The 14,235-nt window shown below is 41.0% G+C and overlaps 1 protein-coding gene across 2 annotated transcripts in view; it reads left to right on the plus strand.

Annotated features, from left to right (window-relative positions):
• Morc4 (MORC family CW-type zinc finger 4) overlaps nt 1-13,662 on the plus strand; it is a 53,819-nt gene extending 40,157 nt beyond the window's left edge. Inside the window, exons 15-17 of one of the 2 annotated variants that reach the window (XM_027433665.2) lie at nt 10,941-11,616; nt 12,167-12,450; nt 12,761-13,648. In XM_027433665.2, the coding sequence (XP_027289466.1) occupies nt 10,941-11,616; nt 12,167-12,450; nt 12,761-12,914 (1,114 nt within the window). In that variant the 3' untranslated portion in view covers nt 12,915-13,648. Of the gene's footprint in view, nt 1-10,940; nt 11,617-12,166; nt 12,451-12,760 lie in introns of both variants that reach the window. The other variant, XM_027433666.2, reaches the window with a different exon arrangement.
• The last annotated feature ends 573 nt before the right edge of the window (nt 13,663-14,235 follow it).

Genomic DNA, 14,235 nt, shown 5'->3' on the forward strand with positions numbered 1-14,235 from the left:
TGCTACATCCATTGGGTGGCATACCTCATCAGCTTTTATTGGAGACTTTGCATGGGTCTTTGTGGAATATAATAAGGTTTAGGCTGTAGAGGGCAAGTAACGTGCTTTGAAATTTTATGTGCAATTCTAATGTGTTGAGAGTAAAATTCTTTCAAGAGCTAAATGATACCCGTTGCTGCTAATAATATATCTTATGTGAGATTAGCAAATGATAATAATTACATTATTTAAGGCTGCACATATAGCACCATTTAAGTTGGTTGAGGCACAGTAGCATTTCTGGCTACATAGGAGACTAAGGTCAGAAGGTCAGCTGGGTCCAGGGGGCTGGAGACAAGCCTGGGAAACATACCAAAATACTGCTTCAATTTTGTTATTAGCAGGTTTTTCATTTGGAAGTGGGAAATGGGGATACTCCCATGTTTAATAAAATATAGTTTCTGATAAGAGTACTAATGAATAGGTTTAACCAAGAGGTGCAAAGCTTTCCTTTATTATCAAAAACCTAAAATATAATAAGAGTCTTTGAGCTTTTTAGTCCTGCTTATAAACTATATAAAATAAAGCCTAGTCTGTCCAGCAGACCTTTAAGAAGTCATACTGGGGTAGGTTAGAAGAGTCCCCCACAAAGGTCATTGGAAATGGCTTTATGAGTCTTACACATCTAACAAGGGGAGATTGGAATTACAATACAATGAAGAAAACATTCAGCTAAGATGTAAGCTACCAGTCATAACCTTTTATGGGAAGACAGCTTTTTTTCTGTTAAAGAAAGTAATTTACTTCTGTTAATTCATTCTACATAAATTTGAGTGATCTATGAAAGGTGTTCTTTTAGGATAATAAGGTATCCAAGATGATGGAATAATCAGTGTTGTGTGTAAATATCTCCAGTACATGCAGGTTTCCTTAAAAATGGTACCAACTAAGATCTAAAATAGCCATAAGTGTATCAGCAAAGGAAAGAATTTGTTATTATAGTTTATTTATATACTTTGAATAAAGTATGCCAAAAGCTAATGAGTTTTTATTTTAAAATAATACTTAAAAGATGCCTTTGTTGCCTAGGAAAACTGATTTCAACCAGAGGAACAAGCCTCTGACTGCTTCCATTTTCCCCAGTTTTATATTGTGGGAGGTATATTATAGATAGACCCCAAGGACTGGGTCTCTCTTCTCCCATCCAGCTTTTGCTTCCCCAATTTGCAGGGTGGAGACACTCACCCGGACATAGCAAGCTGACAATGCTAGGCCTCCATTGCCCCAGCTCAAGATTGCTCATAGATCAAAGGTTCATTCTGGATGGAGCAAGTTCAAAACCACTCCAGTCCTCATCCATAATGAAGGGATTTCTCTCTGGAAGAAATAGGCATTGTCTCTACTTCCAATTTTGCATAAGTTGTTCAACTTTGAGAAAGAGGCAAGTGTTAAGGTTGAACTGCATGCCTTACCTAAAAGAACTGACTTTACCTAGAATGAATTATCAAGAGTTTCATGCCTAAGGACATTGTCAGGAGTAAAATAGGTCATAGAGGGTACTTATAACTCCATATGATACAACTTGCAAAAAATAGCCAGATAGGCAGAAGTTTGGAAATAGAAAGACCATCAAGGAAAGTTTCTTGAGATGGCAGTTAATTCCAGTTGTCAGCAAGGGTGTCACCCATTAAAAAACAAACAGAATAGGACAGAAAGTGAACTTGAAACCAGTACCCAAGCTACATTCAGATCAAACGGCAAACAGGCAGCAAACCCATTGGCATGGATTTCAATACTGTGACCACCAACAACTGGCCAAATAATGCTCTGATCCAGTGACAATTCCCAAGAAGCCAGGTTTAAAGATAAAATCACCTCCCTGAAAATCCTGTGCTCTCTTGGAGGTGACTAAAGGGGGAAGATCCAAGCTATTGCTAAATGAATGTATTGCAAAAACAAACTCCTTACATCTTAGTGGCAGCAATCTACAGTGTCATCCTAAAATTCACATGGAAATCAGTCCAACAATCTTGAAAGAGAACAAAGTGAGTCTCACTCACCTTTAATAATCCACAGTAGTCAAGACAGTGTGGCAGTGCTATAAGGCCTTATACACACTTCAGTGGAACAAAAAATAAAGACATACCCTTACATTTATGGTCAATAGGCTTAAATGCAACAAAATAAAGGTGAATCTCTACTCTGCACTATACACATCTAACTCAAAATGGCTTTCAGATCTAAGTGTAACAGCCGAGTGTAAAGCTTTTAATATAAAACAGGAGTAAGATTTTATAACCTTGGACTAGGCTATAGTTTCTTGGATATAACACCAAAACGGAAGAAACAGTGAGAAATAGTTCAGTTGATAAGTGTAAAAAATCAAAAGAGGTGGCTTAGTGATTCAGACCACTTTCTGCTCTTCCAAAGAACCCATGTTCAGTTTCCAGCACCCACAAACTCCTGTAACTCCAGTTCCAGTGGATCTGGAGCCCTCTTTTGGCCTTTGAAGGTACTAGGCGCACATGCAGTGCATATATGTACATACATGCAAGCAAATACTCATACATGAATAAAAATAAATAATAGATCTTTAAAAACAAAATGAGCTGGTGGATGCATTTAATTCCAGCACTCAGGAGGCAGAGGCAGGCGGATCTCTGTGAGTTCAAGGCCAGTTTGGTCTACAGAGCGAGTTCCAGGACAGCCAGGGGTGTTACACAAAGAAACCCTGCCTTGAAGGAAAAAAAAAAGCTGCGAAGAACCTTGTCAATAAGGTGATGAGAAACTGAGACAGAAGAATTGGGATTTCTTTTTTTTCAAAGCGTCTAGAACTTTATTAGGTTGACACTTTAAACACAAAATTAATTTTTTTCATTTTTTATTATTTTTAATTACTCATATTTACATATCCATCCCCCCATTCCCTTGCCCCCCCATCCTCCCATGTTCCCCATCCAACCCACCCCAATCCACCCCTCCCACTCCTCCCCAGTGATAGTGAGGCCCTCTGCCAAGGACCTTCAAAGTCTGACATATTGTTTGGGGGAGGGTCTAGACCCTCCTTGCTGTATCTGGACCAAAATAGTAACACCCTCCATAGGGAATGGGCTCCCAGATGTCCATTTGTGCTCTAGGGTTAAAGACTGGCTCCACAGTTAGAGGGTCCATAGACTGTCTTGGACTCCTAGCTGGCACCCACATTCAGAGGGCTTGGTTTGGTCCAATGCTGTTTCCCCAGCTTTATGACTAGGGTCTCCATTCTATCAGTAGGTCAGGTCCACTGTTTCTGCAGGTCTCTCCATCCCCATCTTGGCTCCTTTGCTCAACCCTCCTCCCTCTCCACAACTGAATTCCAGTAGTATGGTTCAGTGCTTAGCTGTGGGTGTCTGTTTCTGCTTCGAACAGCAACTGGATGAAGATTCTCTTTCCTCTCCCTGCCCCTGGGCTCCAATTTGGTCAGAGGTTTTTGTCCCCCCCTTCGAGGGGCTATGCAATCTTCTTTTGGGGTCCTCCTTGTTTCCTAGCTCCTCTGGTAGTGTGGATTGTAGGCTAGTGATCCTTTGCTCTATGTCTAAAAATCAAAAATGAGTGAGTACATACCATGTTTATCTTTTTGTGATTGGGTTACCTCACTGAGAATGGTTTCTTGTAGTTCCATCTGTTTGCCAGCAAATTTCAAGATTCCATTGTTTTTTTTCTGCTGAGTAGTACTCCATTGTGTAAATATACCACATTTTCTCTATCCATTCTTCAGTTGAGGGACATCTGGGTTGTTTCCAGGTTCTAGCTATTACAAATAATGCTGCTATGAACATAGTTGAACATATGTTCTTATTGTATGAGTGTGCATTCTTTGGGTATATGCCCAAGAGAGGGATTGTTGGATCTTGAGGTAGACTGATTCCCATTTTCCTGAGAAACCGCCATACTGATTTCCAAAGTGGTTGTACAAGTTTGCACTCCCACCAGCAATGGAGGAAAGTTCCTCTTTCTCCACATCCTCTCCAGCATAGATTGTTATAGTTGTTATTGATTTTAGCCAAAGTATTGGGATTTCAAGGCTAGCTTGAGTTGTAGTGAAACCCTGTCTCCAAAATAATAGCAGCAGCAACAGCACCAAAATAAAGCTAACTGCCCATAGAATTGAGGAAACTCACTTTAGAAAAATTGTATATGATAGAGTTGGAATCCAGACTGTACAGAGAAAGTATTACAGCCGGGTGTTGGTGGCGCACACTTTTAATCATAGCACTCACTCTGGAGGCAGAGGCAGACAGACTTCTGTGAGTTCAACGCCAGCCTGGTCTACAGAGTAAGTTCCGGGACAGCCTCCAAAGCAATACAAAGAAACCCTGTCTCGGAAAAAATAAAGACTATTGCAACTCACTAATAAAACAACTTAATGGCCCAATGAAGATACACAGATAACTGATAATCAAATGAAAGGAAGCTAGTATCAGTAACCATGAAAGCTATTCAAATCAAAACCAAAGTGAGTTTTTGCTTCCCAACCACTAAGATGGCTAACTTCAGAAGGTACATAACATGTGTTGGTGATGATGTGGTGGAAGCAGAACTCTCCAATATCGATATAAATGTGAAATATTGCAGTTGCTTCAGTGGAAACGTCTGGAAGTGCTACAGATTCTTCAAATAGTTAATGATTCAGTAATTCCACTTCAAAACATACATTCTAGAATAGTGAAAATGTGTATTCATGACAGAAGCTATACATGTGTTCATAGCAGCATTGCTTACAGTAGGTTGGAGAAAGCTGCCGAAATTCCCATCAACAGAAAATTCAAAATATAGAACATTCGCTTCAATTTCTTTCTTCCCTTTCTCAGTCTTTATTATATGTCTTTCACGTCCCTAGATTTATTCCAAAGTATTTTAATTTTCTGAAGCTATTGTTTATATATAAATTTTGTTTCCTACTACATTTATGAATTATGTCAGATGTAGGAAATTTGTGGTTGACTCTTTAATATTTTGAGATATGGACTTGAATCCCTAAATTCTCTTCAAGGTTTCTCATGATGGGATGTTGGGTTTTGTCAAAGGCCTTTTTGTATCTAATGAAATGGTCAAGATGGTCCTGTTTTCTTTAATGATGTGACCCCTGGTAGGACAGCCACACTCCAGGGTAGACTCACTCCCAAGACTAGTCTGATAACACAAACTGAACTTGGTGAGGATGAAACATGAGAAGACTCAAAATTGGGTAGCTAAGGAGAAAAAAGGGTGGATAAAGTAGATAGAGGAGGAGCTGAGGGAGGGGATAAAGATGATCACAGTACATTTTATGGTATTCTAAAAGAAAAAGTAAAATATTTGAAATTAAAAACCATACAATGAAATATTGCTCAGCCATATAAAGGACTTGTAATAATAGGCTTTTTGTTACTATAATGAAATGTCCTAGACTGTGTAACCCTATCTGGAAGCTTTAAATGTAAATAGCATATCACTAGCTCTGGAGAAGAAAGGCCTTCTTGCTGGCAGAGTGCCGAGATGGTGAAAGGCATCCATCATATGGCAAGAGACAGGAAGCACACATCTGTGTCTGCATCAATATTCTCTATGTTTTCAGTCTCTTTCAGTCTCTTCCCCTCTCTATTGTCCTCTTCTTCTCTCTCCCCTGATTTTCTGTTTCTCCCTTTCCTTTTGATGACCCTGACTAGTAATCAGTGGGGTTTTCCCTAATGGTTTTATCTAACCCTAATCACTTCCCAAAGACCCTACCTTGAAACATACTTGAATCAAGTTTTTCCATATTTTGTATCTTACAAGGGGGATTAGCTTTTTACGTGTAAATTATTGGGGTACATACACAAACCATATCAACCCCAGAGAGACAGTAATATACTGATACAACTTGAATAAAGGATGAAAACTCAATAAATAAAAGACACCAGTTATGAAAAGCCAGACTTCATATATGGATTTTAGAAATAGAGCAAAAGAGTACCAGCCTACAATCCCACAGCCAGAGAAGCTAGGAAACAAGGAGGAACCTAAGAGAGACATGCATGGTCCCCCAGAGAAAGGGAAAGAGACAAGATCTCCCGAGCTAATTGAGAGCACTGGGGAGGGAAGAGGGAACTAGAAGAAAGAGGGGGGAGAAGAGGAGGGGAGAGGAGGACATGAGAGAACAGGAAGATTTAGTCAGGGGAAGAATTGAAGAGAGCAAGAAAAGAGATACTACAATAGAGGGAGCCATTATAAATTTAAAGAGAATTCTGGCACTAGGGAAATGTTCAGAGATCTATGAGTTTCAACCCAACTAACAATCTAAGCAGTGGTTGAGAAGCTACCTTAAATGCCCTTCTCCCATAATGAGATTGATGACTACCTTATATGACATCCTAGAGTCTTTATCCAGTAGCTGATGGAAGCAGAGGCAGACACCCACAGCTAAACACTGAGCTGAACTCTGGAATCCAGTTGCAGAGAGGGAGGAGTGATGAGCAAAGGGGCCAGAACCAGACTGGAGAAACCCACAGGGAAAGCTGACCTGAACAAGGGGTTGTTCATGGAGCCCAGACTGATAGCTGAATGAGGAAGTCAGTTGGAGGCCTGGGCAATCTATGAGGCCTCTGGTAGTGGATCAGTATTTATCCCTAGTGTAAGAATGGACTTTGGGAGCCCTCTCCACATAGAGGGATACTCACTCAGCCTAGACACACAGGGGAGGGTCTAGGCCCTGCTCCAAATGATATAACAGACTTTGAAGATCCTCCATGGAAGACCTCGACCTCCCTGGGGAGCAGAAAGGGATTGGGACAGGGAGGAGGTGGGGCAGGGGAGGAGGGGAGGGAGAGGGAACTGGGATTGGCTTGTAAAAGAAACTTGTTTCTAATTAAAAAATATAACCCCTCCCCCCAAAAAGAAAAGCCAGGCTTGTTATCCCAGCAGCTCCAAAGTTTGAAGCAGAGAATTCCTGTTGATGGACACGTATACCCTAAGTGGGTAAATGTGCAGCATTTTATTTTATTAGTTCAAATTAGGAACAGTCTTGTTTCACATGTCGATCCCTTCTCCCTCTCCCTCCTGTCAACCCCATCCCTCCTCCCCCACCCCAACCCATCCCCCACCCCATCCACCCTCTACTCCCCAGGCAGGATAGGGCCCTCAACCAGGGCTCCGCAAACTTCACCACATCATCCTGGATTTTTAACAGAGGTCATCGTAAAAGAGTATATACACATTGCACAGGAGCCACGGTTTTGATCCTTCTTCTTGCCTATCATGGTGTCTTAACCAGAGGGAATGTTCAAAAACTATAATGTTCAAATTCTAATAGAGACTTCTGTGTGTTGCTTTTGAAGTACTCAACTCACAGTCAAAGAAAAGCACTTCAAGAAGCATTTTGAAGTAGCGTAAGAAAGGTACATGTAGTTTTGTCTGAAAATGTAAAATAATTAGAAAATAATTTAAAATGTAAAGTGACAACAGATAATGTGACAATAAAAAAAATGAGAAATCAGGCGTTGGTGGCACATGCCTTTAATCCCAGCACTCGGGAGGCAGAGGTAGGCAAATCTCTGTGAGTTCGAGGTCAGCCTGGTCTCCAGAGCGAGTGCCAGGATAGGCTCCAAAGCTACACAGAGAAACCCTGTCTCGAAAAACCAAAAAGAAAAAAGAAAAAGAAGAAAGAATGAGAAGATAACAATGTTGTTGAATTTCTCGAATATAAAACAATTAGTCTTTACCAAAGGAGTGGATATAGATCCAGTATGATGATCGATTCCTAGAGAGAAGAACCAGGGTTTCTGGAGAAATACAAATAACAGAAATCCATAGTTCTATTTTTGTTGTGTTTTTTTTCTGTGTAGTCCTGGTTGTTTTGGAACTCACTCTGTATACTAGGCTGGCCTTGAACTCAGAGATCCGCCTGCCTCTGCCTTTTTCAAAAGTGCTGGATTGAAGGTATGCACCACCACCTGGCATGATAATCCTATTTGGATTTCCACTTACATGAAAGTTTTGTTCACCTGTTTCTATCACAATTAAGTGATCTCTGTCAAGCAGGTTCCAATTCTGTACTCAAGTAAGATGTACAAACACATCCCATAGATGGCAATGTATGTTATAAAAGAATGTTAAAATTGTTTCAAGAGTGGTGGCGCACGCCTTTAATCCCAGCACTCGGGAGGCAGAGGCAGGAGGATCTCTGTGAGTTCAAGGCTAGCCTGCTCTACAACAGCTAGTTCCAGGACAGCCTCCAAAACCACAGAGAAACTCTGTCTCGAAAAACCTTAAAAAAAAAATGTTCCAAGAGGTCCTGGGGAGATAGCTCAGTTGATAAAGTGCTTACTAGCCAAGCACAAAGACCCAGGTTCCATCCACAGCACCCACATAACAAGCCAGATTCAGCAATGAGTGCTTGTAATCCTGTCACTGGGGAAACTGACAGAAGATTCCCTGGGGACCTATTCTTCAGCTAACCTTGCCTGATCATGAGCCCCAGGCCCCAATGAGACCCCCTGCCTCAAAAAGCAAGGTAGATGACTCTTAGGAACTACACCTGATGTCAACCCCTGACTTCCACATACACACACACACACACACACACACACACACACACAGTTACAAAAATTCAAAGAAGCACTCAAGCAGGATTTAAATGTGCAATGTTAGAAAAGAGAAGATCTTGGAGGTTAAATGGGTCACAATAAGGAATCACCCAGCAATTCAGTTTGTCTTGTGTTTGCGAAGGAAGTAGTGGGAGATAAAGTTAGGGCCAAATTATATACCCCACCTCTACCACTTAGCATCAGCAGATAGTCCCTTAAAAGCAGTTAAGATAATCTTACCATCTGCCTTCCAACTGAGAGAATCAGATAAGGTTTCATACACTATCTAGCATAGAGATGTTCCTTGTGTTTTGGCATGAGAAGTCTTGATTGTCCAGTTAAGCCATTTAAATTTTTATGTTATTGGGAGCCACATTTAAAAAATTTTAAAAGGAAATTGCATAATCTGGGCTTTAGGATGAGTTGCAGGGAAAACAGGTCATATGAAGCCATTGCAGCGACAGCCTCAGCCAGCACATTGGTAGTATAAGTCACCATATAAAACTGTAAAAATTGCCAACGCTTTGATGATGGTGACAGCAGTAAGAAACAGGAGAGAAGTAACATCTTTGAAGGAAAAAGTGAAGAGTCTGTTTTATACACACCAAGTTAGAGTTACCATTGGGACCTCCGGAAAGTTGTGAATTCATTATTGGGGGTTGCAAGTTAGAAGAAGGTGGGGAGCTGCCTTCCCATAGGTAGGAGTCACAGGTTGTCTGAGATTGCTAAAAGGAAGGAGCATAGTCAAAAGTGGAAATAGTTATCAACAGACCCTTAGAGTTGGCAAATGAAGATTAGACAAATAATACAAATTTATTTACCTTTCATAAAACTTGTTTTTGCCTTTCTTTGTTGTTGTTTTTTTTAAGACAGCCTCAGCCTGTAGCCTCCTCTCCCCTGACATGCCTGTAGCCCAGGTTGGCCTCAAAGTCCTATCAGTCTTCCTGCCTCAGCTTCCCAAGTGCTGAGATTACAGGCATGCACCACTATGTCCAGCTTTTCTTTCTGTGTAGTATTATATCAACTGCTGAAGGATAACAGAAGAGCTGTTGAGATGGCAGGCCAGTTTGTGTTCTGGAAAACTCATAGAGCGTTTTAAGAAGTTAAGGTTAAGATGTCCCACAGTTGTTCTCAGAAACCACAGAGATAAGGGCAGCCTTCAGGTCCTCTAAGGAGGCTAATTACATGCCTGATTCTTTCTCACCAAAAGTTCAACAGCTGATTTTTACCTTGGCATATGTTGGTCACCCAGAGAGAGGGCAATTACAAGAAGGAAAATGGCATTCCAATCCTTCTCCCTATTGAAAATTGCTATGGATTTCTCTGGCACCAGCTGTTTTGATAGATTCTTCACCCATTAGTGCTTATAGCAGTCAGAAAAGGAGGGTGATTCGAGACCATGATCCTGGGGTTCTGTGAAGAACAAAGGGAGCTCCACTTTGTGCCTGACAAAGTGAAGTTGTTTGTCATAATGGGGAAATGACTTGAACTGACTGGTTTAATTTCTTTGTTTCTAACTGGGGCCTTGTGTTTTAATTAACTTTTACAAGGTAATAATGGGCAATAGCCATAATCCACTTGGCTGGCAAGGAATTGTATGGAGTTCTACTGCAATATAAAAATGTGCTAAGTCTTTGATACTAGAGGGTTTTGTGATACTTTAAAATTAACGAGCTGGCTTTATTCTCTGCATACACTGCTAGGCTTTTTTATGACCTTTTATTCCATTCTGTGTTAAGAGATGTGTGTGTGTGTGTGTGTGTGTGTGTGTGTGTGTGTGTGTGTGTGTGTGTGTGTGTGTGTGCAGTTTTTGTTTGTTTTTTAGGAAGCTTCACAACTAGGCTGGTTGAAAATTCATTTGTTGAAACATTTTACCAAGGTCATCCTCCTCCTGTTTTATTCTTATGGTGACCCTTAACACCTATCAACTTTATTTCTCCCTTACCACCATTTTCCAGCTCATCCAGTTGCATGAGTGAAGAGGTTGATGCGCTTGGGGTCGGGGGCTGAGTTGTTGTACTACTCTGTTAATGTAACAAAGTACATTAGACTGGGTAACTTTATAAGAAAAAATGTTTGTTCAGCTCACAGGTCTAGAAATTCAAGGGCACGGTATGGCACTGCTATCACCTTGGGTCTGGTGAAAGCCTTCCTTATGATGGGTGGGATCACAGGGTTAGGGTTGTGTTCGAGAGAAAGCCATTACATCTTTTATAGCATCTGATTTTCTTAAAAGTTCTACATTACCTGTTAACATTGACACGCTAGGGACAGCTTCTGGCACATTCTCAGGAGTGTGCCTTGAGGAGGGGATTTGTAGAATATCTCTAACCTGTACTGTGACAACTTAACGAGATTTGATTTCTTCTTTTTTGGCAGTAAGTACAAGTTGATCCTGGGTGATGAGCCTGTGGAGAAACGAAGGAGATTCCAAACTGACATGACACCGTCTCCTATAGACTATTCCATGTCCAGTCCTTACAGGAGGGTAGACGCAGCTGTTGCCTACCCAGATGGAGAAAACAGCCATGATAAATCCAGTTCTGAGCGAAGTACACCACCATACCTCTTACCAGAATACCCAGAAGCAAACAAGAATACAGGACAGAACAGGGAAGCTCCAGCACTTTGTCCAGGGTCCCAGGACCAAGACCAGGAATCCCTGCTTCCTGAAGAATTAGAAGATCAGATGCCAAGATTGGTAGCAGAAGAATCTAACAGAAGTATCGAAAACATAAACAAAGAAGTGAATAAAGGGCCTTTTGTGGCTGTAGTCGGTGTTGCAAAGGGACTTACAGATTCAGGAGCTCCCATCCAGCTGATCCCTTTCAACAGGGAGGAGTTTGTAGGGAGAAGAAAGGCAGCAGAATCATGGAACCCAAATCCTTATTCTGTGGCCCCTGCCACAGCCACTCCAGGGAAAGGAAAGGGCTGCCAGGAGAGCGGAGGTCGTAACATGCCAAAGATAAAGAATCAGAAAGAACTGGAAGAATTGAAGAGAACCACGGAAAAACTGGAACGTGTTTTGGCTGAAAGGAATTTGTTCCAGCAAAAGGTTTGGGCACTGCCTTATCACTAGGGATAAGAAGAGGTCATTGTAAGCAAGGAACTAGGGCAGTGGTTCTCAACCTTCCTAATGCTGCGACCCTTTAATACAGTTCCTCATGTTGTGGTGACCCCCAACAATAAAATTATTTTGTTGTTACTTCATAACTGTAATTAGCTACAGTTTGAATGATAAGGTAACTACTATCTGTGTTTTCTGATGGTCTCAGGCTACCCCTGTGAAAGGGTCATTTGAAATCCCAATGGGTCAAAACCTGCAGGTTAAGAACCACTGGACTAGGGTGTTGATATTTTGGTGATTTCTCTCATACTCTGAAGCTTTTCAACAAAATACATCATTAAACTAGTCTATGGTATGTCTCAGATTGAGTGGACCCTAATGGGCTTTCCCTCTGTATTTTAGGTTTGACAATAGATTTTCATAAGTGTAATAGAGCATTATAAATACTGTAACCACAGGGTAGATTTAGTAGGAACGGTTTGGCATACTCTACCTTTTGATTGTATGGCTCATTGACTTTCTCTTTCTTGGACTGCAGGTGGAGGAGCTGGAACAGGAGAAGAACCATTGGCATTCTGAATTTAAGAAAGCTCAGCATGAGTTGGTGACCTATAGTACCCAGGAGACAGAAGGCTTATACTGGAGCAAGAAGCACATGGGTTATCGCCAAGCTGAATTCCAGATTCTAAAAGCCGAGCTAGAAAGAACCAAAGAGGAGAAGCAAGAACTGAAAGAGAAACTTAAAGAGACAGAGACACACCTGGAAGTACTGCAGAAGGCCCAGGCCTCCTACCGGAACGCAGAGGGAGATGACCTAGAAAGGTTAATTACTAGAGTTTAGTTATCAGCTTGTGAGGACTAATGGGAATTACCTGCTAAGACCCCCTCTTACTGGTCATAGACAAGGGAGAAAAATCTTAATTCATTGACCACCATGGATTGATTAATTATTTCTTAGAAAGCCGCAGCCAGTCTCCCTGTGTTTGATGGCATGGTGCTTTCTGCCTCCTTTCTACCTAATGGAGACATAATTGTTAAGAAATGTAGGCCCATTTTGAAGGGACTTCATTTAATTCTGTTGGCTAATGACTTCATGTCATCTCTTCTCCTGCCCCCTCACTCCATCATACAGGGCTTTGGCAAAGCTTACGCGGCTACGTATCCACGTCAGCTATCTCCTTACTTCTGTCCTCCCTCACTTGGAGCTTCGTGAGATCGGGTATGACTCAGAACAAGTGGATGGGATCCTGTACACAGTGCTGGAGGCAAATCACATACTGGATTGAGCACCAGACTATATATCCTCTCCTCGCTTTCTTTTCTCTTCTCTGCCTGTGTTCTGTATGCCCTCCCCTATCTACTCTCTGCTGCTTTCTCCCCTTTTCCCTTCTGATCCATCCCCAGCCTCTTTCTTTCTCTCACCTGTATGCCTTATATCGAGAATCCTTGAATAAGTTCTGGTTCTTAATCAGTGTGCTGCACATTCAGTGTGGGTATGGAGAAAGAGGCCCTTTAAATAGCCTTTGAAGAGGCCAGGAAAGCAATGGTCACCAAGTTAGATGACCCGAAAGCTTTAATTTTCGTGATCTAGATAGTTGGCCTATTTCATGTTCTGATGGTAGTTCGTATTCATTTAGGTTAAATCTGTCAGCAAGTGTTGGGTCCAATGTACCTGGTGGGATAAATGATGCTTGTAGCCCAGCCAAGGTGCTGACAAGAAGTCAGAAGCACAAGTGACAGCAAGTTAACTGACTATACAAAGAAGTGTATGGTGTGTATGAGTGGTATAAACATGACGTAGAAGATAAAGGAGAGCAATTTAAAGGAAGGCAGTACACCCTAAGTGGGACTAAATGGAGCTTTAAAGAGTGAACATGACAACACTCTCAGAGATGGTTGTTGAAGTGGTAGGATTATGGTCGATAGTTTTTCTTCTTCCTATCTTCTTGCCCTTTTCAAATTTTCTATAACAGTCTTGTTATTCTTCTTACATCGGAAAATAAATTGTTTTGAAAGCTAACAAGTAGGCTTGAATTTGGGTGTCAAATGAGACATTTATGAAAGTATAAAGTCATTTTACATTTATAGCTTAAGTTGAGTTTAACATTGCCTCTGGAGAGACAGTGTAAGCAAATGTGCAAAAAATCCAGAATGTGAAAAATGTGTTTGGTAAGAGTGACAGGTTAGTGTAAAAGGAACCCACCAACCAACTCACTAATTCGCCATGGTGTTTTTATTTTAATAACAGATACGTGAAAATAAATATATAAGGATCAAAGTTTGTATGTATCACCATATTGTTAAATTTCAGGTATTGGGGAAATATTTTAGATTAGAAATATTTACTTGCTGTCCCTTGCAGTACAAACTTTCTAGGCTTTACAGAGTGAGAGGAAGACCTCAGAGTACAGAAATAGTACATCTCATACTTATGTAAAGAAGGTGTTTTATGAATCCATTGCTTTATTATTTTTCTGTAGCTATAGTTGAAGGTATTCCTGAAATGTCATTGTACAGTGAAATATATATATATATATATGTACATATATATGCATACACACACCTACCTATGTATATGTGTGTCTCAGCATTGAGAACTAGGAAATA

Source organism: Cricetulus griseus, chromosome X, assembly GCF_003668045.3.
Source record: "Cricetulus griseus strain 17A/GY chromosome X, alternate assembly CriGri-PICRH-1.0, whole genome shotgun sequence".
Classification (NCBI taxonomy): Eukaryota; Metazoa; Chordata; class Mammalia; order Rodentia; family Cricetidae; genus Cricetulus; species Cricetulus griseus.